Source organism: Dendrobates tinctorius, unplaced genomic scaffold (genome assembly GCF_039654945.1).
Source record: "Dendrobates tinctorius isolate UK_male_01 unplaced genomic scaffold, ASM3965494v1 ptg000254l, whole genome shotgun sequence".
NCBI lineage: Eukaryota > Metazoa > Chordata > Amphibia > Anura > Dendrobatidae > Dendrobates > Dendrobates tinctorius.
In genome coordinates, this window is record NW_027361921.1 from 17,948,662 (window position 1) to 17,969,356 (window position 20,695).

Consider the following 20,695-nt stretch of genomic DNA (forward strand, 5'->3'; position numbering starts at 1 on the left):
ATGGCCCTGGTTGTCCATGTAGAATAGGTGGAATTGAATAAAGTTTATAGGTAGTTAGTTTGTGATGCCACCTGTGGTTTCTGATCAGATAAGACCATCGCTGCAGTGCCGAACCTCTGGGATGGCTGGTGTGGTGCAGCAAAGATGTAATAGCTCTCCACAGGTAGAGCAGTAGTCCCAGGGCAGTTATACTAGATGTTGAGGTAGATGGTGTAGTGTTAGGCACAGAGATGTAACAGTGCTGAGTAGGTTTGTGCAGGAAGAAGGCAATGACACAGCTGAGTGCAGTTCCAATTCTTTTACTCATCTTTCTGGCACAGACAGGTGCGCACCTCAGTGTCGCAGTCTCCATGTCAGGGGCTCAGCCAACTCCCAGGCAGATGGAATAACCCTTCCAGCACTCCCTTCCAAATGTGCCTTTTCTGACCGTCTCCATTCTAGTGCTAATCTGAAGTACTTGTAGTTCTGAATTACACTCAAGTTCCTCCTTCTTGATGTTACTTATGACTCCACTTGTATGACAGGCAGCTGTAGCCTACTTCGGGGACTCCATACCATCATGTCCCGGCTCACACACATTGCTGCTGTGTCTTCGAGTCTTAGGTGGGAATAAAGTGGTCACAACTTCTATTCCTCCGGTTTCTGCTGCAGGATCATTAGTATCACACACAGCCTCGGATACCGTCGCCCGGCCTTGGTGCAATGAACTTAGGAAAGGGCTCTGCACTAGCCCTAGTCCCTAGTCTCTCTCCTCCTCACGTTCCGTTCTTATCTATCTTCCTTCTGAACAACTGATCCTTCTTTCCTTCTCATTCCTTGCTAGCAGCTCCAGCTCACAGGAGGCTGCTGCATCTACATCCTTTCCCTCCTTCCCCCGTAGGGGAACTCCGACTGCAGAGAAGTCTTCTCCCTGCTTCCCCCTGCGGGGAACTGACTAACTTCAGTCAGCTTTCCCCTCTAGTGTTTCTAAGCTCCACCCAGCACCCTTCATGAACCAAAGCAGCTGCCATAAAGGGTGCTCTGCTGTTCTAAGGTGTCTGTGCTTGATGTAGGTGCTGGAGTCTGGTCACGTGTTACCATCTTACCTGGGAAGTGGGATACTACACCTCAGAAGGAGGTGCAGTACCTCTGTGGCGACTGAACCCTCAGGGGTGCCACACTACTCTCTGGCCTCCCCTCCAGCACTCTTTCACCACTCCATTCTATCCTAAACTCTGCTGCCTGACTAATCCACCGGTCTCCCCATTATTCCCCAGCCTCTCCTCTCTGCCAAGCCCTTCACTGGCTTCCTATTGTCCAGAGACTCTAGCTCAAAACCCTAACTATGACTTACAAAGCCATCCAGAACCTGCTCCTCCATACATCTGTGACATGGTCTCCTGGTATTTACCTACACGCAACCTTTGATCCTCTCAAGATCTCCTTATCTACTCCCCTCTTATTTCTTCATCCTACAACCGCATACAAGACTTCTCCCGTGCTTCCCCCATACTCTGGAACTGTCTACCACAACTCTTCAGACTTTCACCTACCACGGAAACCTTCAAAAGGAAAATGAAGACTCACCTCTTCCGGAAAGCCTACAACCTGCAGTGATCCTCAGTCTACTGAACCGCCGCACGACCAGCTCTCCTAGTGTATTCTCACCCATCCCCTCTAGACTGTGAGCTCTCATGGGCAGGGTCCTCTCTCCTTTTGCACTTGTAAGTGACTTGTACAGCTCATGTTTATTGTACTTGTCTTTTTATGCCCCTTTTTCACATGTAAAGCGCCATGGAATAAATGACACTATAAAAATGAATAATAATAATAATAGTAATAAGTCAAATGGGCTCTGACCCTTCTGAACCCTGCCGTGTGCCAAAACAGTAGTTATACCCCACATATAGGGTATTAGCGTACTCAGGAGAAATTTCAAAACAAGTTGTATGGGGACATTTCTCCTGTTACCTGTCACGACTCTGTTGTCAGGTGTCCCAGAACCAAGAGCTCCTTCCCTGTCTCTAATGCTAGGGGTGCCCTAGCTTGCCCTGTTACCCAGCTTACTTCTGATGGTGAAGATACTGAGGCCACGCACCTTGTCTTAGCTCCTGAATCCATCCTCATTTTGTACCCTTCTCCCACCCAGGGAAGAAGGGAGTAATAGTCTATCATAATACACAAACCAGACTAACAAGGTAATACAAACAGGGAAAAAGGAAAATACCAATCATACAAATGTACTCACACAAGCAACAGAGGAAGACACCAGGGAGTGGATGATGGGGTAAAACCAAAGTAGGAATTAGCATACACCCAAAACCTAGCAACAGTCTCAGATAAATCCACCAAACGCCTTTTCAAACAACAACCACCATCTCCAACCATGGAGCAATGAAGATACTCTGACAATGAGTTCTTGCCAGGGCCCAGATTATATAGGAGATGGGAGTGGCTAACAGTGAATAGCTGAGAGCCTTAATGCAAGAAATCTTCCATGAGCTCTCAATTGAGTAGATTAACACCTGCACTGCGAAAAGAAACTTGCACCATTTAATATGAAGGTGAAGTGCTTTTTAACAGTGCAGGAGTAATAGAAATCATATGCTGCGGTCTTCTGGCTCATATCTTTCACGGTAAAGCTGTGACATTACCCTTGCAAAAATGCAAAATTTGGGTCTAAAAAATTTTTTTTGTGTGAAATAAGTGTTTTTTTATTTTTACGGCTTAACGTTATCAATTTCTGTGAAGCACCTGGGGGTTCATCGTGCTCACCTCACATCTGGGTAAGTTCCCTGAAGGGTCCAGTTTCCAAAATGGTGTCAATTGTAAGCCTTTTCCACTGTTTAGGCACATCAGGGGCTTTTCAAATGCAACATGGCATCCGCTAATTATTCCATCAAATTTTTCATTGAAAAAGTGAAATGGTGCTCCTTCCCTTCCGAGCTTTGCAGTATGTCGAAACAGTGTTTTTTCCCCACATATGGGGTATTTACGTTCTCAGGAGAAATTGCACATGACATTTTGGGGTCCATCTTTTCCTGTTACCCTTGCGAAAATAAGAAAACTTGGTTCTAAATTAAAGTTTTGAACACCTTCATAAGGGCAGATTTTAGAACAGTGTAACTTTTGGGTATTTTCTGCCATGTAAGCCCCTCAAAGTCACTTCAAATGTGATGTGGTCCCTAAAAAATGGTTTTGTAAATTTTGTTGGAACTTTTAACCCTTATAACTTCCTAACAAAAAAATATGTTTTAAAAATTGTGCTAAAGGAGGGGGCTGGAAGTAAGCCCAGCTAGATGGAGGCCCCCCATGACTGCGTTGGGCAGGTCAGGGTTTTTTTTTAAATAAGGGTGGATTGGGAGGGGATTGGGTGAGGCAGATGATGGGAGGAGTATGGGGGAGGGACAGATGATACTGGGGTGAGGAAAGTGCGGGAAAACCGCATTCTGGCTGGAAGAGAACGCCGAGGGAAGACCTACCAGAGGATCCTGATCCCACACTTCGCCGTCCGGTCTTGATGGAGTCGGTGGAGGCGCTCGTAGGCAGGCTGCAGGACGTGGCGAGGTCCAGGAGGGGAGGCTGGCTCCAGGCGCAGCTGTCCTCGCTGCTTCGTGAGGCCGGGACCCAGGAGAGCGCGGGCAGGAGAAGGACGCTGCCCCCAGAGAGACTTTCCCCGGAGGTAGCTACGCGCGGCAGGCGCAGGCTCCGGAGCCCCTCCGGGGACCCTGCGGAGGCTGGGTGCAGCGGCGCGGCTTCTCCACGCTGCCCCTGCTCCAGCAGGAATCCGCCCAGCCGGCCGGCTGGCGCTCAGAGGCGGCGGGTCACCACGGTGCGGCCTGGGCAGGAAGTGAGGGTCGTACCGGAAGTGCGGCCTGTCGCAGCGCGGCGGGCAGTGGCTCGGGCCCGCGGCGCTCCCGGGAGGAGGGAAGATTCGTCGAGGGATGGACCAGCGGCGGTGCAGGCCGGGAGGACAGCGGCGGCCGGCACAGACGGTGTCGGGGACGCCGGGAGCAGCGGCGCAGCGGGCACCCCTAGTGGAGGCCGTGGGGGGGGCCCTGCAAGGAGGACCACGAGGAGGAGGACTTCGGCGGGCGGGCAGCAGGAATGGGATGCCCTGCTGCCAGGCCCTGGCACTCAACAGATTGCGGGGGGAGCGGCGGGCAGCAAGGACGTGCTGTCTGGCAGGGGTCGTGGATCGGACCAGGCAAACCTGCCTGGGTCTCGCGGGCGAACTCGCTCGAGATCAGGGTTGGGGTCGGGGGTGCGTGGTGCTGCGGGCGCTCCGGTCCCCCCTGGTGACGAGGAGGCAAGGGGCGCGTCCTGGGGCAGCCAAGCGGCACGGAAGATTCTGACTCCAACAGCGAGCAACGGCAGGATGGAGAGCGGCAGGATTCCGGATGTCCAGCTGGCGGGGACACAGCACCCGCGCAGCTTGGTGAGTATGAGTCCATGTTTTGTCTGTCGCCCATAGGGGCTGTATCTGATGTAGCGGGTGTGAGTCGGGGGTTTGAATCGGGCGTGAGAGGGATGGGGGGAGCGAATGGAGCGGAGGCGCCCGGCCTGCGGGATCTTTTGCTTAGCATGTCGCAAATGTTGGAGAGGCTGCAAAGTGGGATGGCGTGCGGGTCTGGGATGTCACCAGCGGGAGCGGGGATCTCGGGGGCGGGGCATGGCCCAGCCTTGGCGGGGGACGCATTGGGGCCTGTGGGAGGGGTGCGAGCAGCTGCAGGGGGAGTACCCGTGTCCGCAGTGTCGCCAGCGGGGGCATGGATCCCGGGGATGGGGGCAGGGGCGCACGTGGCGAGCGAGGCAAGGAGGCCGGTTGGAGGCGGCCAAATACCAGTGGCGGGTATATCTGTGTCGGTCCAGACAGAAACGGAAAAAGGGGATTCGGTGAGATTGGATGACCGAGCGAAAGGGGAGGTATATGTGTGTTTTGAGGGGCCTTTGGGTGCACATTTGAAGAAAGAAGTGAAAGAGAAGATCTGGCGGGATGAGTTTGTGGAGATTTTCTCCCTTCTTCCATTGGAAAAGTTTAATTTGGATAAGGGAAAGAAGGACGATAGTAAGAAGGAGGAGGACGAAAAGCGGAGATGGCGGTTGATCCCGCAGACATTTGTCAATTGGCTGCAGGCGTTTGCGATATTGGTGAGTGTGATTGGAGAGAGGTCTCCGGGCAATTGTTCTGGCTTGTTTTGCTATCTGGATGCGATTGGGGAGGCTCACCGTACGTATGGGGGTCAGGCATGGCTGCGTTATGATGAGCAATTTAGGCAGCGGAAGGCGGTGCGGCCGGAGATTCGGTGGGACCAAAAGGATATCGGGCTTTGGTTAAAGGTGATGGCACCGGTTAGGTATGGGCAGCCCTTTCTTGGTGGCGGAGGGAGTGGCAATCAGCAGGCCGCACAAGGGAGCGGCAGTCAAGGGGCGTCAGGGGGAAAAGAGAAATCAGGAGCGTGCTGGCAGTTTAACGACGGTCAATGCAAGTATGGCAGTACCTGCAAGTTTAAGCATGTTTGCTCCCATTGCAACGGTAGTTCGCATGGAGCATCCAAATGTTTTAGGAAAACAAGGGGGAAGCCAGCAGTGGCGGCTGGTCAAGGGGGAGACACCGGTGCGGCTTCAAAAGATGGCCCCCTTTCTAAGTAGGTACCCTGATCAAGAAAAGGCTGGTGTGATACGGGATGGTTTTGCGGATGGTTTTATAATCCCTTCTCCTAGCCATACGGTCCCCTTTTCGGTTAAGAATTTGAGGTCGGCTGAACTGCATTCTGAGGTGGTGAGTGCAAAAATACTGAAAGAAGTTGAATTGGGTAGGATGGCAGGTCCATTTACTGAGGTTCCTGTGGAAGGAATGGTTGTTTCCCCATTGGGGGTTGTTCCCAAGAAGGAACCGAATAAATTCAGGTTGATTCAGCATCTGTCTTACCCAAAGGGGTTGTCGGTAAATGACGGCATTGATCAGGAGTTATGTTCGGTTGTTTATACCTCCTTTGACACGGCGGTGCAATGGGTTTGCAGGTACGGTAAGGGGGCCTTGTTGGCAAAAACTGACATTGAGTCTGCCTTCAGGCTGCTACCGGTACACCCGGATAGCATCCCCTTGTTGGGATGTTTTTGGAACGGAGGTTATTATTTGGATAGATGTTTGCCAATGGGTTGTGCAATTTCATGTTCACTGTTTGAGACGTTCAGTACTTTTTTGGAATGGGCGGTTAAGGACGTTGCTGGTGTTTCGTCCGTGATTCATTATTTGGACGATTTCTTGTTCATAGGCCCACCGGATTCGGTTTTGTGTCAGAATACGTTTTTTGGGGTAACATTGGCGAGAGATAAGATGGAGGGTCCTTGCACGGTCTTAAGTTTTTTGGGTATACTGATTGACTCTGAAAAAATGGAGTGTCGGTTACCGGAGGACAAATTGTCGTTGCTGAGGCTGGAGGTGCGGCGAATCATGAGATTGCGTAAAGTGACGTTAAAAGAATTACAGTCACTTCTAGGCAGGTTGAACTTTGCCTGCAGGATTATGCCCATGGGCCGGATTTTTTGCCGACGGTTGTCGGGCGCGACGGCGGGAGCTCGGTCGGCGCACCACTTTATCCGGTTAAAAAAGGAGCACCGGGATGATTTGGCGGTGTGGCAGCGATTTTTGGAGACTTACAATGGTAGATCTCTGATTCAACAAGAGATATTGAATAATTTTGATTGCGAAATCTATACGGACGCGGCAGGTGGCGTTGGTTACGGGGCTTTTTGTAAGGGGCGTTGGAGCGTTGGTAGCTGGCCGGATTGGTGGCGGCAGAGAGGCTTCACGAAAAATCTGGCATTGTTGGAGTTGTTCCCCATTGTCGTGGCGGTATTAATATGGGGTGAAATGTTTGAGAACCGCAGAGTTAGGTTTCACTGTGACAATATGAGTGTGGTGTCAGTAATCAACACTTTGTCCGCCTCTTCCCCCCCGGTTGTTAAGCTCATGAGAGAATTCGTTTTGCGGTGTCTGGCGTTGAATGCGTGGATTTCGGCTGTGCATGTGCTGGGAGTGCAAAATTCTATAGCGGATGCTTTGTCTTGTTTACAGTGGGAGCGGTTTCGGGAGCTGGCACCAGGCGCGGAGATTTCCGGAACGGAATGCCCTTCTCACTTGTGGCGGATTGTTACGGAGGAGCAGGAAGGTTAATTCGGGAGTCTGTTACAAGCCAGACTTGGGCGTCGTACGAGGCATCATGGAAAATATGGCGGAGTTGGGAGTCCCATTGGGGAGGTTTGGGGTCTGTAGAGGAGAAGACGTCGGGGGTTTTGTTTTTGGTTGCTAGGGCAGAGGAACTGCGGTGGTCTGTTTCAAGGGTTAACAAATTTATGGCTGGCCTTGCTTTTGGCTTTAAGTTGGAGGGTTCGGTGGATGTGACGAAGGATTTTCGGGTCAAGCAGGCTCTCAAAGGTTTTCGGAGGTGTAACCGGGTTTTTGATAGGCGTAGACCAATCTCTTTTAGTATTTTGGAACGATTAGGTGGAGTCCTGGAGGTGGTTTGCTGTTCTACTTTTGAGTCGGCATTGTTCAAATTAGCTTTTTCTCTGGCGTTCTTTGGGGCGATGAGATTGGGTGAACTAGTGTCGCTCAGTAGGGGCAGGGCAGGTGGCCTGCTTGCGGAGGATGTTGAATTGGGGCCGTCAGGTGTTTCTTTTTGGATTCGGCATTCGAAAACTGATCAGCTCGGAAAAGGGAAGCGTGTGGTGTTGGGGAGCGTGGGGGGTGCGTTGATGTGCCCAAAACACTGTTTGGAATTGTATTGGAGTTTGTGGCCGGGTCGGGTCGGCCCATTGTTGTGCCACGAAGACGGGGCGTTCTTGTCTCGTTTTCAGTTTATTGCGCTGCTAAAAAGGAGTTTGGGAGAGTTGGGCCTTCCACCAGGCATGTATGGATCACATTCCTTTAGGATTGGGGCAGCATCTGAGGCAGATAGCCTTGGCATGGGGAGGCCGCGATTAAGCGGATTGGTCTTTGGAGTTCGGGCTGCTACCGAACATATGTACGTCATTGATTGGAGCGGCATGGCTCGGACTGGGGGGATTTAACGATGTTGTTGTGGTTATGTATTTCAGGTCGGCAACCCTACTTGGCTTGGATTCTTGGACACTCGTTCGTTCATTGGGGTGCGCTTCGGGCAGACGTGAGGCCGGATGGCAGGCAGCTTGGTTTTAACAGGGACCTGGTCGTCATTCGTTGGTTGGGTTTTCAGGGGATGGTGTGGAGCAGGGCGTTACCTGAGTTTGCCAAGTTTGCTCGTTTGGATAAAGCGCCCGACATCTTGGTGGTGCATTTGGGAGGGAATGATTTAGGCGTTAGACCTGTTAGGAAGTTGATCAGGGATATCCGGTTTGACTTCCTTCGGTTGTGGTCGTCTTTTCCTGGGGTCGTTACTGTATGGTCGGATATCGTCCCAAGGCTGACATGGAGAGCTGCCCGATCTGTGAAGGGTATCAATAGGGCTAGGGTGAAGTTGAATAGGGCTGTGTCGAGTTTTGTTTCAAGGAATGGGGGTATAAGTGTGCGACATTTCGAATTGGAAGCTGGGGTGGGTAATTTTTGGAGAAATGATGGGGTTCATTTGAATGAGATAGGGATGGATTTGTAGTCACTTGCAATGCAAGAAGGAATTGAGAGGGCTGTGGCGGTGTTGGGGCATTCACGAGCCTGAGGTGGTCAGGGCTGTTCGTGTGTGGCGGGGGTGGGGTTCTTGGAGTTGACGCTGATTCAGCGTAAAAAGGAATTTTAGGTAAAATTCCGGACAGTTAAATTCTGTGGGTGATCTGGCATTTTGGTTACGGGCTCTGGACGGGGGTTTTACCCTGGGAGCTGTTTGGTGGTTGGCCTTCCCGGAATGGGATTTATGGTGCCCTCGAGCTGGTGGTGTACGGCTGGGGGTAACTTGGCGGTTGGAGTTATCGTTGGACAATTTTTGCCAAAATATTTTAAGCCAGATTTTATGGGCTCCAAGAACCCTCCCCTTCATGTCATTACATATGACATATTAATATTTAATATTTATTGTTAAACATGGTTATGTTTTGTTTGTTAATAAACTGGCCGCTGTGGCCAAAATTATCCAAAAATATTATTTTGTGTAGTGTTGTTATTTTAAAGGTAAATTGGTGTTGCCTACCAGTTCGGGTAGGCATAAGATGGTTTCTCGGTAAGGAAAAAACCCATATTGGCCGTACGCGGTCAAGGAGGGGGCTGGAAGTAAGCCCAGCTAGATGGAGGCCCCCCATGACTGCGTTGGGCAGGTCAGGGTTTTTTTTTAAATAAGGGTGGATTGGGAGGGGATTGGGTGAGGCAGATGATGGGAGGAGTATGGGGGAGGGACAGATGATACTGGGTGAGGAAAGTGCGGGAAAACCGCATTCTGGCTGGAAGAGAACGCCGAGGGAAGACCCACCCGCCCTCCCCTTTTATTTTGGGCCCCCTCGTTTTTGCGGGATGGGGTGGGGGGTTTGTTTGAGTCGTAATGGGGTGCCTGGGCAATGTAGTCTGGGTATATTCTGTGGGGAAAGTTACTTTGTCACAGTGGCAGGTGGCGGGGGGTGGGGTTCTTGGAGTTGACGCTGATTCAGCGTAAAAAGGAATTTTAGGTAAAATTCCGGACAGTTAAATTCTGTGGGTGATCTGGCATTTTGGTTACGGGCTCTGGACGGGGGTTTTACCCTGGGAGCTGTTTGGTGGTTGGCCTTCCCGGAACGGGATTTATGGTGCCCTTGAGCTGGTGGTGTACGGCTGGGGGTAACTTGGCGGTTGGAGTTATCGTTGGACAATTTTTGCCAAAATATTTTAAGCCAGATTTTATGGGCTCCAAGAACCCTCCCCTTCATGTCATTACATATGACATATTAATATTTAATATTTATTGTTAAACATGGTTATGTTTTGTTTGTTAATAAACTGGCCGCTGTGGCCAAAATTATCCAAAAATATTATTTTGTGTAGTGTTGTTATTTTAAAGGTAAATTGGTGTTGCCTACCAGTTCGGGTGGGCATAAGATGGTTTCTCGGTAAGGAAAAAACCCATATTGGCCGTACGCGGTCATGGTAAAGTAGACATGTGGGAAATATGATTATTAACTCTTTGATTTAAGGGCATAAAAATTAAAAGCTTGAAAATTGCAACATTTTCAACATTTTCACCAAATTTCTAATATTTTCACAAATAAATGCAAGTCATATCGAACAAATTTTAGCGCTATCATGAAGTGCAATTTGTCAATAGAAAATAGTCTCAGAATCACCGGGATCTGTGGAAGCATTCCAGAGTTATAACCACATAAAGTGACAGTGATCAGAATTGTAAAATTTTGCCTGGTCAGGAAAATGAAAACAGTTTTCGGGGTGAAGGGCTTAATAGTGCTTTTTCAAATAAAATATTCCCTTTGCGTAAGGGGATGAGGTCAGTTTTACAATTTTTTTCCCTTTTTTTAACATCTTATTAAAGATTTATCCACTACTCAGACAGCACCGTCTTAATTACTAAACTCCCCTATGTAAAATAAAAACAGACTATACTCACCTTCTTCTGTAAGAGATGTTGGCACCAGGGCTCATATGACGTAACAGTGTCTTGGGAGCCCCGAGAGCATCACCACCAACAATGCTGAAATGACATTGGGACTGTAAGTTAGTACAGGCTAATTTTGTTTTACCAAGGGAAGTACAGTAATTGAGAAGGAGAGTCCTGTGTAGTGCTAGTGCATGCAGCGATTACAGCCACCTCTTACTATACAGCAGCCACTTTCACAACAGTATCAGCTAAACTTGATGGACAAAAGTCTTTTTGCAACCAAATGAACCATGTAACTTTACATCTTTGAAGAGATTTGGAGCTAGATATCAAACTTGGTGCTCATGTTGTTGTAAAGAATAACAACATTAAAGCACCACTCCAATTTTTTTTATTGCACCGCTAGAGTGATGCTTTAAATGTTAGTCCCCTTCCCCCATCTTATACTCACCTGTTGCCACCTTCATTCGTTTCCAGCGTCATTCCGGTCAGTTTTTGTCGAAAAGTGACCTGCTTGCATTTCCAGTGTTTCATGGCGCTGTGCAGCAGTCACTTCCAATGCAATTCTGTGAGAGCTTTGTTCTGCCTTTCATAGACTTGTATTGAGAGCGTGTGATGTAGCATCTGGCTAGTCAGAAGCTATTCTCACAAGATGGTGCTGTGGGAATGGAGCGGCATCAAAAAAACTGTGAAGACGCCGTAGCATGAATATGTGACCAGGGGCAAAAAAAATGCTGGAGTGGTGCTTTAAGAGAGATAAAGAATACAGGCTTTAAAATCTACATATTGTTTAAAAATTAGAATTTATTTATTTGTTGAACCTTGTTTTTTTGCACAGGTGCCTGGATTATAACTGGTGGTTCCCATGCTGGTGTAATGAAACAGGTTGGTGAAGCAGTTAGAGACTTTTGTATGGGAAGTACCAACAAAAGCAGCAAAATTGTCACTATTGGGATAGCAACATGGGGAATTGTTCATAATCGGAACAGCCTGATTTCCGCCACTGTAAGTATTTACATATTTAATAAAAAATGTCAGCAAGATTGTACTGCTCTAAGCAATCTGAAAAACATAGTATTTATACTGACCTGTGGTGAGTGTTACGATAGGGCTACATGGTGACAGATCTCACTCAAAAATGAAATTGTAGCGATAGATTACAATTCTGAATTCAGGTACGGATTAGACATCTTCTCCACCAAGCAAATTCCCAGTGGGTTGCACTGCTCAGGCAAATAGTTCATGTAACCTAGGTGATGTATATACCGTACACAAGTCCTGTATACTGGGTGTAATTCTCAATAAAATTTACCTTGCGCCACCTGTTTAAATGGGTTATCTCAAGTTCGGAAGTTATTGTTAAAGGGGATAACTTCTCAATCACTGGAACTCAACGGGGATCCCCCCAATCCAAAGTATGGAGCAATTTCTCTTGTTACCCTTATGAAAATGCAAAATTTTGAGTTAAAAAGCATTTATCTGTGAAAATCTGATTTTTTTTATTTCCACGGCTTAACCTTATAAACTTCTGTGAAGAACCTGGAGGTTCAACGTGCTCAATACACATCTAGATAAGTTCCATAAGGGGTCTAGTTTCCAAAATGGTGTCAGTTGTTGGGGGTTTTCACTGTTTATGCACATCAGGGGCTCTCCAAACATGACGTGGTGTCTGCTAATTATGCCAGTAAATTTTTCATTCAAAAAGTGAAATAGCGCTCCTTCCCTTCTAAGCCCTGCCGTGTACCCAAACAGTAGATTTCCCACACATATTGGGTATTGGCATGCTCAGGAGAAATTGCAAAACAAAATTTGTGGTCCATTTTGTCCTGTTACCTTTGCGAAAGGAAAAAAAAATAGGTCTAAAGGAAAATTTTTGTGAAAGAAAAGTAGATGTTTATTTTTTTCTTCCACATTCCAAAAATTCCTGTGAAGCACCTAAAGAATAGTGACATTTTTGGGTATTTTCTGTCATATTGGCCCCTCAAAGTCACTTCAAATATGAGGTGGTCCCTAAAAAAATGGTTTTGCAAATTTTGTTGTAAAAATGAGAAATCGCTGGTTAACTTTTAACTCGTATAACTTCCTAACAAAAGAAAAAATATCTTTCCAAAACTGTGTTGATGTAAAGTAGACATGTGGGAAATGTTATTTATTACCTATTTTGTGCAATATAACGCTCCGATTTAAGGGCATAAAAATAGAACTTTGAAAATTGTGAAATTTTCAAAATATTCGCCAAATTTCCATTTTCTAACGAATAAGCGCAAATCATATCAAATAAATTTTACCATTATCATAAAGTACAATATATCACGAGAAAACATTCTCAGAATCACCGAGATCCATTGAAGCGTTCTAGAGTTATGACCTCATAAAGTGACAGTGGTCAGAATTGTAAAAATGGGCCTGGTCAGAAAGGTGAAAACAGGCTTCTGGGTGAAGGGATTAAAGCCAATCAGTGAAATTCCAGCTAGGGTTTTTCTCTTTGCTGTTTCTGTTTATTTACTCAGCACTAGTGATGAGCAAGCACTAAAATACCCGTGTGCTCATTGCTAGGGTCGAGCAAATTGGAATACTCGGATACTCGGACAGAACAAAGAGCCCAATGTAAGTCTATGAGGGACCCGAGCATTTTTACCGCAATCCCACCACCTGGGAGTCCTTTTAAGGTCTAAAAATGTCTTAAAATGATGGAAACACTGCTCAAATGACACAAGGACATTATGGGGATCGCCCCTGGAAACATTTCTGACTCCTAGTTCACAGCTTTAAACAATGTTGTCAGAGTTTCATGCCATTTTTACAGGTGCACCAAAAAACATACCAAAACGGATTTTGCTGGGAAATATGTTAAGGTACATCCTTTGCAGGTTAATAACTTGTATATAAGGCAAAATAATTAACCCCAGACCAAAATGTTCCTCCACCACTTGGGTTATGTTCAGACGCAGCGTTTTTGAAGCGTTTTTCAGCTTTGACATTGCTTTCAACCAATGCAAATGCATTGACCGGGAAATGTCATTGTAACATTTAACAACCTTAGCTAGCCATGTGGTGTGTGACACATAAGCAGACCCATCTTGTTTCATTTATGAAGGAGGGACTCTTAAAGTCACAGAGCCTATTTTTACTGAGGCATCAGGTGGCATTAATCTTCCTAAAGGGCCATTATTAAACAGTGGGTCTCCTAAACTGTTAATGCCTATGCAGTGAGTGGATGGGCTACCAAGAATTATGATGCACGCCAATCCCCCTTTCATGAGGGGTCCAGGAGGGCTTCCAGAAAAAACGTTGCATTGAATGTAAGGCCTGGCTTGCCCCAAAGATACATGCACCCCAATAAGCTTTTCAAGCCACATACTGGATGGCCACTGGAAAATCCTCTTCACATTATTCACTTCGTAATCCCAAACTCTTTTCTTATGCATTGACTGCAAGGCCTGCCCTGCTACCAAGTCATATTCACCCCAATAAGCCTTTGAACCCAGGTACTAGATGTGCCCAGGAAAATCCACTTCACATTATTCATTTTGTAATCCCAAACTCTTTTCTTATGCATTGACTGCAAGGCCTGCCCTGCTACCAAGTCATATTCACCCCAATATGCCTTTGAACCCAGGTACTAGATGTGCCCAGGAAAATCCACTTCACTTTATTTATTTTGTACTCCCATTCTGTTTTCTTATGCATTGACTGCAAGGCCTGCCCTGCTACCAAGTCATATGCACCCCAATAAGCCTTTGAACCAACATACCGGATGGGCACAGGAAAATCCACTCCACAGTATTCATTTTGTACTCCCATACTCTTTTCTTATGCATTGTCAGAAAGGCTTGCCCAGCTGCCAAGTCCTCTGCACCCCAATATGCCTTTGAACCCAGGTACTGGATGGGCACAGGAAAATCCACTTCACATTATTCATTTTGTACTCCCATTCTGTTTTCTTATGCATTGACTGCAAGGCCTGCCCTGCTACCAAGTCATATGCACCCCAATAATCCCAATCCCCCTTGGAAGAAACATGGAGGAGGGCCTCTTAACAATAAATGTCTGTATTGGCCTGACAAACATTTTCCCGTGTGGAGTACACCTCCACCTTTTCCATAATAAGTATTTTACGCCCAGCAAAACCACCCACTCTTGTTCGGAATTCGACACTGGCTGTAGTAGCACAGAACACATTAACACTGGTGGTCTAGTGGTGGCGGATAATGAGATGTGTAGGAAGTCATGATTAAAAACTATGCACAATTTAAAGGAGCGGGTCTCCTAGACTTGTAATGCCCATACACTAAGGGTATGGGCTGGCAAACATTTCCCCTGGGTGTAGATATCAACATAGTGTGGCCTTTTTTGGGGGGAGCATCATAAACACCTTGCAAAACTAACGTGGTTTCATACACAGTTGCTGCTGGGAAGGTGCAGGTTTTTAGTAAAAATATGGCGTACATATCGTTGGATGAAGTGATCTGGAAAAGGGGCATGGTGATGACAGGAATGGGAACGTACATGATTAATAAAAGCAGTGGCTATGGGAGGTATGAGATCCAGGATACAGCCTACAATGATTCGTCATTTAGCCACTATCAATTGCCATAATCGGTTTCATGCCATCATAAGATCAGTGTACCAGATGCGCGTGTGAGACTCGCCCTATGAAATGCCCATCCAAAATATGTTGCCAAACATGCACGTGTCTGTATAAAGGGCAAAATGCAACATGTTCATGAGATGCTGAATTATAGAAAGCAGATCAGTGTAGGAAGAATAATAATAATAATCTTTATTTATATAGCGCCAACATATTCCGCAGCGCTTTACAGTTAGTAGGAAAACCAAACAAACTGATGGATGCTCGTGAAAAACTAATTTAAAGAGGAGTGCACCGTCTGTAATTATAAACAAACCCGTGCAACAAGCTTCTTCATCTTCACTCATACATATTACCAATAATGTACAAATATCACAGTCAAAAATTAATTGTCCGAGTGTAACAAACGCCACAAAATGTAAATAACCACGACCCTTTGAAAAACCTAATTTCCTCTTTACAACATATGGACGATGATGGTATTGATGACGACTACGAAAATGTCCACATCCACACCAAGAAGATGAAGATTACAGCTGCAAAAAATGTTCCAAAAAGGCAGTGAATGTCTGGCAAATCATTTTCTCTAGGGCAAAGTTTACCTCTTACTAAAGTGGTACCGAATGAGGCATACGCAGCTCTCTGGTATACTCAGCGTGAGATGCTTGACAGATGATGTATTCTGATTTGTACATGTCCACTTTTTGAAAGCGAGCAGAAAAGAAGGATGATTAGGTGGGAAGATGTGTGATTATGATCAGTAAGGAGGTGATGTCAGGTACAGATAGGTAGATCTGCGTGTCATCGGCGTAGTGATGATATTGCAAACCTATCTATTACATCAGCTGGCCCAGGCTGAAGGTGTAGATGGAGAAGAGTAGGGGTCCTAGAACAGAGCCTTGGGGGACAACGAAAGACAGCTGTTGAGGTGAGGAGGTCGTGTGGTAGATGGAGAAAATGAATGTCCGCCTACCAGTCTTCTTGTTTTTTAAAGAATCTGACGATAACCCCAAAAAGGATATTTGCACCACTGGCCATGGCCACATCAGCAGGGGTAGTAAAACTACCAGCCTTACCACCACCAGCATGATCAGGCAGCAAAGCACCCGACTTTGTTGGTTGAACACCAAGCTCCATGAACAGTGTCTGCGAAATGTTGCATTTTAGCTCATGGGAAATGGACGCTTTCCGCAACATGATGGCAGTGACCATAACAAAGTACTTGGTCCCCACCCAGCACTATTTCTTCCTGTCTGTCATCACAACATTAGACAAGCAAGCACGTGCCCACAACATTGCTGTTACAGGGAAAGTGCACCTAACCACAGACACGTGGACAAGTTCTTGTCGGCAGGGACGGTACATCTTGCTGACGGCACACTGGGTTTGCATACAAAAAGTCATGACCCAGTTGGACATTGGAAGACCATGCCAAAGATGTATGGAGGAGAAAGGTTGGGGAAGGGTTTGTATGTGTTAGGCGTCGGATTCCGGACACTGCACAGCGGGAATCCAGAGCCAGACATCCAGCGGTCTCCCATTCTCCTCCGACCACTCCAGGTGCTGCTCAGCAATCACAGCAAGCCAGGTGTGCTACTCAGACTTGCTCTGACAGCCTGGATGTTGCTGCCACCTCTGGTGCAGCAATGGTAGCGCATCCTGTTCTGCAGGGAACTGCTCCAGAGGCTAAGTCCTCAAGCCGTGCTACTGGGCATGCCCGCAAGGTGACCTCTCACTGGAGAGCAGGGGTCACATGCTCAGGTACTGCGTCGGATCTGATTGGTCCTTTCCAGGGTACTAGAAGGTCCCGGAAGTGCATGGCTATAAAAAGCCCGCATGGCGGCTCGGCCATGCGCTAGTGTAGCATATTATGCTGTGTGTGTATGGTGATGGATGCATGGACTGGTGACTGACTTATTATGAAACCCCTTCCCTTGGATAATACGATTGGTGACTGTGTGTTGGGTTAGTCAGCTCCAGGTTGTGGCAAGCTACATGCCATTGTGCGATCCACGCCTACACTAGCGTCCGTCCGTGCCTGGTTCTCGGCGCCAACGCTTGTGGTTTTAGATGCCGCTGCGCTGCAATACCAGCAGCTATTGGTGTTCGTGGCTGCGACGCCACACGCCGGCTCCTGTGATGTTAACAGGGCCAGCATCTTTGCATATATTTTTGCCAAGCGACTCTGTGTCTGAACAGAGCCGCGCCTAGCGTTCGGGTGACGTTAACCCGTGCGCACTACGGCACCTTCTGGTGCATCTGCCATTGTCCAGCAGCGGTCTAGTCACCTACCGCACGGTGGACCCCGGGCGGCGAACGCACCTCCTATTATTTATATTTGGTGCGTTCCGCCGTCCCTAACATTACACTAGCGCCAGGGTCTGGCTGGCAATGGCAGACGTGCAGCAGTTGCAGCGCTATATTCGGCAGCTGGAGAGCAGGTTGGCGGCTATTGAGAGCGCCAACTCAGCAGCGAATACTGCGCTAGCTGCTGCCCAGACAGTCGCCGAGGCTGTCTCACGTGCGCCCGCTCTTTTGCCCATGCCGACACTTTCTCGCCTCCCGCTTCCCGACAAATTTTCGGGTGACAGCGCCACCTGTAGGGGATTCGTCAGTCAGTGCTCAATTCAGCTTGAGTTACTGACTGCACGGTTTCCTACAGAGCGGGCTAAGGTGGGGTTTATTGTGTCACTTTGTCTGGCAGAGCATTACAGTGGGCCACGCCATTGTGGGAACGTGATGATCCCGTGGTTCAGGGTGCTGCGCAGTTCCTCGCGGCCCTGAAGCAGGTCTTTTTGGGACCACGGATCACGCACGACACCTCTTTACAATTACTCTCCCTAACACAGGGGTCAGTCTCGGTAAGCCATTATGCCGTCCGGTTCCGGACATTGGCTTCCGAGTTAGAGTGGCCGGACAAAGCCTTAGTCCCGGTGTTTTGGAGAGGGTTGGCTGAGCACGTTAAAGACGCTCTAGCTACCAGAGAGGTTCCCACAAGTCTGGAGGATTTGATTGCCGTTTCCACCCGCATTGACCTCCGGTTTACGGAGCGCGGGCTGGAAACGGGCACAATCCAGACGTAGGGTTAACTTGGCTCCCACATTCACCGAACCACTAATATACCCCGCACAGGAGCTTTCACCCTCTGAACCTATGGAGGTGTCTCGCACCGGCTCTAAGCCACGACCGATGCGAAGCTCTGCACGTTGCTATCAGTGCTGACAGTTTGGTCACCCGGCTAGCACGTGTCCTCTGCGGGCGAAAAGGCGTCCACGCCCAGTGGCCGTAGGTAGTGTGCAGTCCAATATGAAACCCTTCTCACCCAAACCGGTTTTCCGGGGCATCTTAGACAGTGGGTCCTCCACCTGGGAGGCAGAGGTTACCGTGGACTCTGGGGCCAAGGGGAACTTTATGTCTTCTACCTTTGCCCAGAAACACGCCATTCCCCTGGTATTATTACCTCAGCCTCTGACCATCAGGGTGGTTAACGGAGCACCGTTACCCTCTCAGGTGACCCATCAGACAGCTCCACTAGGGCTCACTATCTCACCCTCTCATCATGAGACTCTGTCCCTGCTAATCCTGCCAGACGGCATCGATCAGGTGCTGCTCGGGGTTCCCTGACTTCGGTGCCACTCTCCTCATATCGAGTGGGCGACAGGGAAGATACTGGCCTGGAGCAAGGACTGCGAGGGGAGATGTCTGAGGGGCAGTCTTCAGGTGGCTTCCACTGAAGTGCCTGCGGATCTCTCCGCACTACCTAAACCCTACCATCAATACGCGGACGTCTTCTCCAAAAAATCTGCAGAGACGCTCCCGCCGCACCGTCCTTACGACTGCCCAATAGACCTCATGCCAGGCACAGAACCTCCTAGAGGCTGTGTGTATCCACTATCTTTCCCTGAGACTGAAGCTATGTCACAATACATCCGGGAGAACCTGGCTAGAGGCTTTATCAGAAAGTCGGTGTCACCGACTGGTGCAGGGTTCGGAGAGTTACGCCGCTGCATTGACTACAGAGGTCTCAATGCGATCACAGTTAAAAACAAATACCCTCTACCGTTGATCTCTGAGTTGTTTAACAGGTTGCGAGGGGCCCAGATCTTTACTAAGTTGGATCTGCGAGGGGCATACAACCTGATCCGCATTCGCGAAGGAGACGAATGGAAGACAGCTTTTAATACCAGGGATGGCCATTACGAATATCTGGTTATGCCTTTTGGCCTTTGCAATGCGCCAGCTGTCTTCCAGGATTTTGTCAACGACGTCTTCCGCGACATGCTTTCTACCTCGGTGGTGGTATATCTGGATGATATACTCATCTTTTCACCAGATTTGACTACCCACCGGAGGGAAGTCTGCAGGGTCTTCGACCGACTGCGGGCGAATTCCCTCTTTGCCAAGCTGGAGAAGTGCCAGTTTGAGCAGGAGTCCTTGCCGTTCCTGGGCTATTTCATCTCGGCCCAGGGGCTGGCCATGGATCCTGCCAAACTGCAAGCGGTAATGGACTGGCAAGAACCTCATTCACTCAAAGCGGTGCAGCGCTTTCTGGGGTTCGTGAACTATTACCGCCAGTTTATACCACACTTTTCCACCCTGGTAGCTCCTTTGGTTGCTCTCACCAAAAAAGGAGCTAACCCCAACGCTTGGTCTGAACAGGTCTCCAAGGCCTTCTCGGCTATAAAGTCTCATTTTGCTGGCGCTCCCATCCTACATCGTCCCGATGTGAACAAGCCATTTATACTAGAGGTAGATGCCTCCTCTGTCGGTGCAGGAGCAGTTCTTTTCCAAAAGGACGCTCAAGGTCGGAAGCATCCCTGCTTCTTCTTCTCAAAAACCTTCTCACCGGCAGAGAAGAATTACTCCATCGGTGACAGGGAGCTGCTAGCCATGAAGTTGGCCTTTTCAGAATGGAGACATCTCCTGGAGGGGGCTTGGTTTCCCTTCCAGGTATATAAGGACCATAAAAATCTGGTCTATTTACAGACTGCCCAGCGCCTGAACTCCCGTCAGGCTAGGTGGTCGCTCTTCTTTTCCCGCTTCCGCTTCACCCTGCACTACCTTTCTGGAGAGAAGAACGTCCGTGCGGATGCTCTCTCACGCTTGGTGGTCTCGGCGGAAGAAGGAGAGGCTGAGCCTCGGTTAATTCTCCCGCCGGAGAGTTTTACGACCGTGGCTCCAGTCGCTCTCGAGTCAGTGCCACCAGGCAAGACCTTGGTGCCTCCTCAGCTACGGCCGGAGGTCCTCGCCTGGGCACATGCCTCCAGGGTGGGTGGTCATTTTGGCAATAAACGGACCACCGAACTCCTGGCAAGGTCATATTGGTGGCCACATATGGCTCGAGATGTCAAGGAATACGTGCAAGCATGCGTCTCGTGTGCTCGAAACAGACCCTCTAGACAGAGGCCGGCGGGCTGTTGTATCCCCTGCCAGTGGCAGATAGACCGTGGGAGATGGTTGGCATGGATTTCATAGTTGGCCTGCCCAAGTCTGGTGGCAGTACGGTCATCTGGGTGGTCACCGACCATTTTTCCAAAATGGTGCACCTGGTGCCACTCGCACGCCTGCCTTC

The 20,695-nt window shown here is 48.5% G+C and overlaps 1 protein-coding gene across 1 annotated transcript in view; it reads left to right on the forward strand.

Annotated features, from left to right (window-relative positions):
- TRPM2 (transient receptor potential cation channel subfamily M member 2) overlaps nt 1-20,695 on the forward strand; it is a 1,217,227-nt gene that overhangs the window by 189,462 nt on the left and 1,007,070 nt on the right. Inside the window, exon 7 of the mRNA XM_073558209.1 lies at nt 11,371-11,537. Coding sequence (XP_073414310.1) covers nt 11,371-11,537 — 167 coding nt within the window. The remainder of the gene's footprint in view (nt 1-11,370; nt 11,538-20,695) is intronic.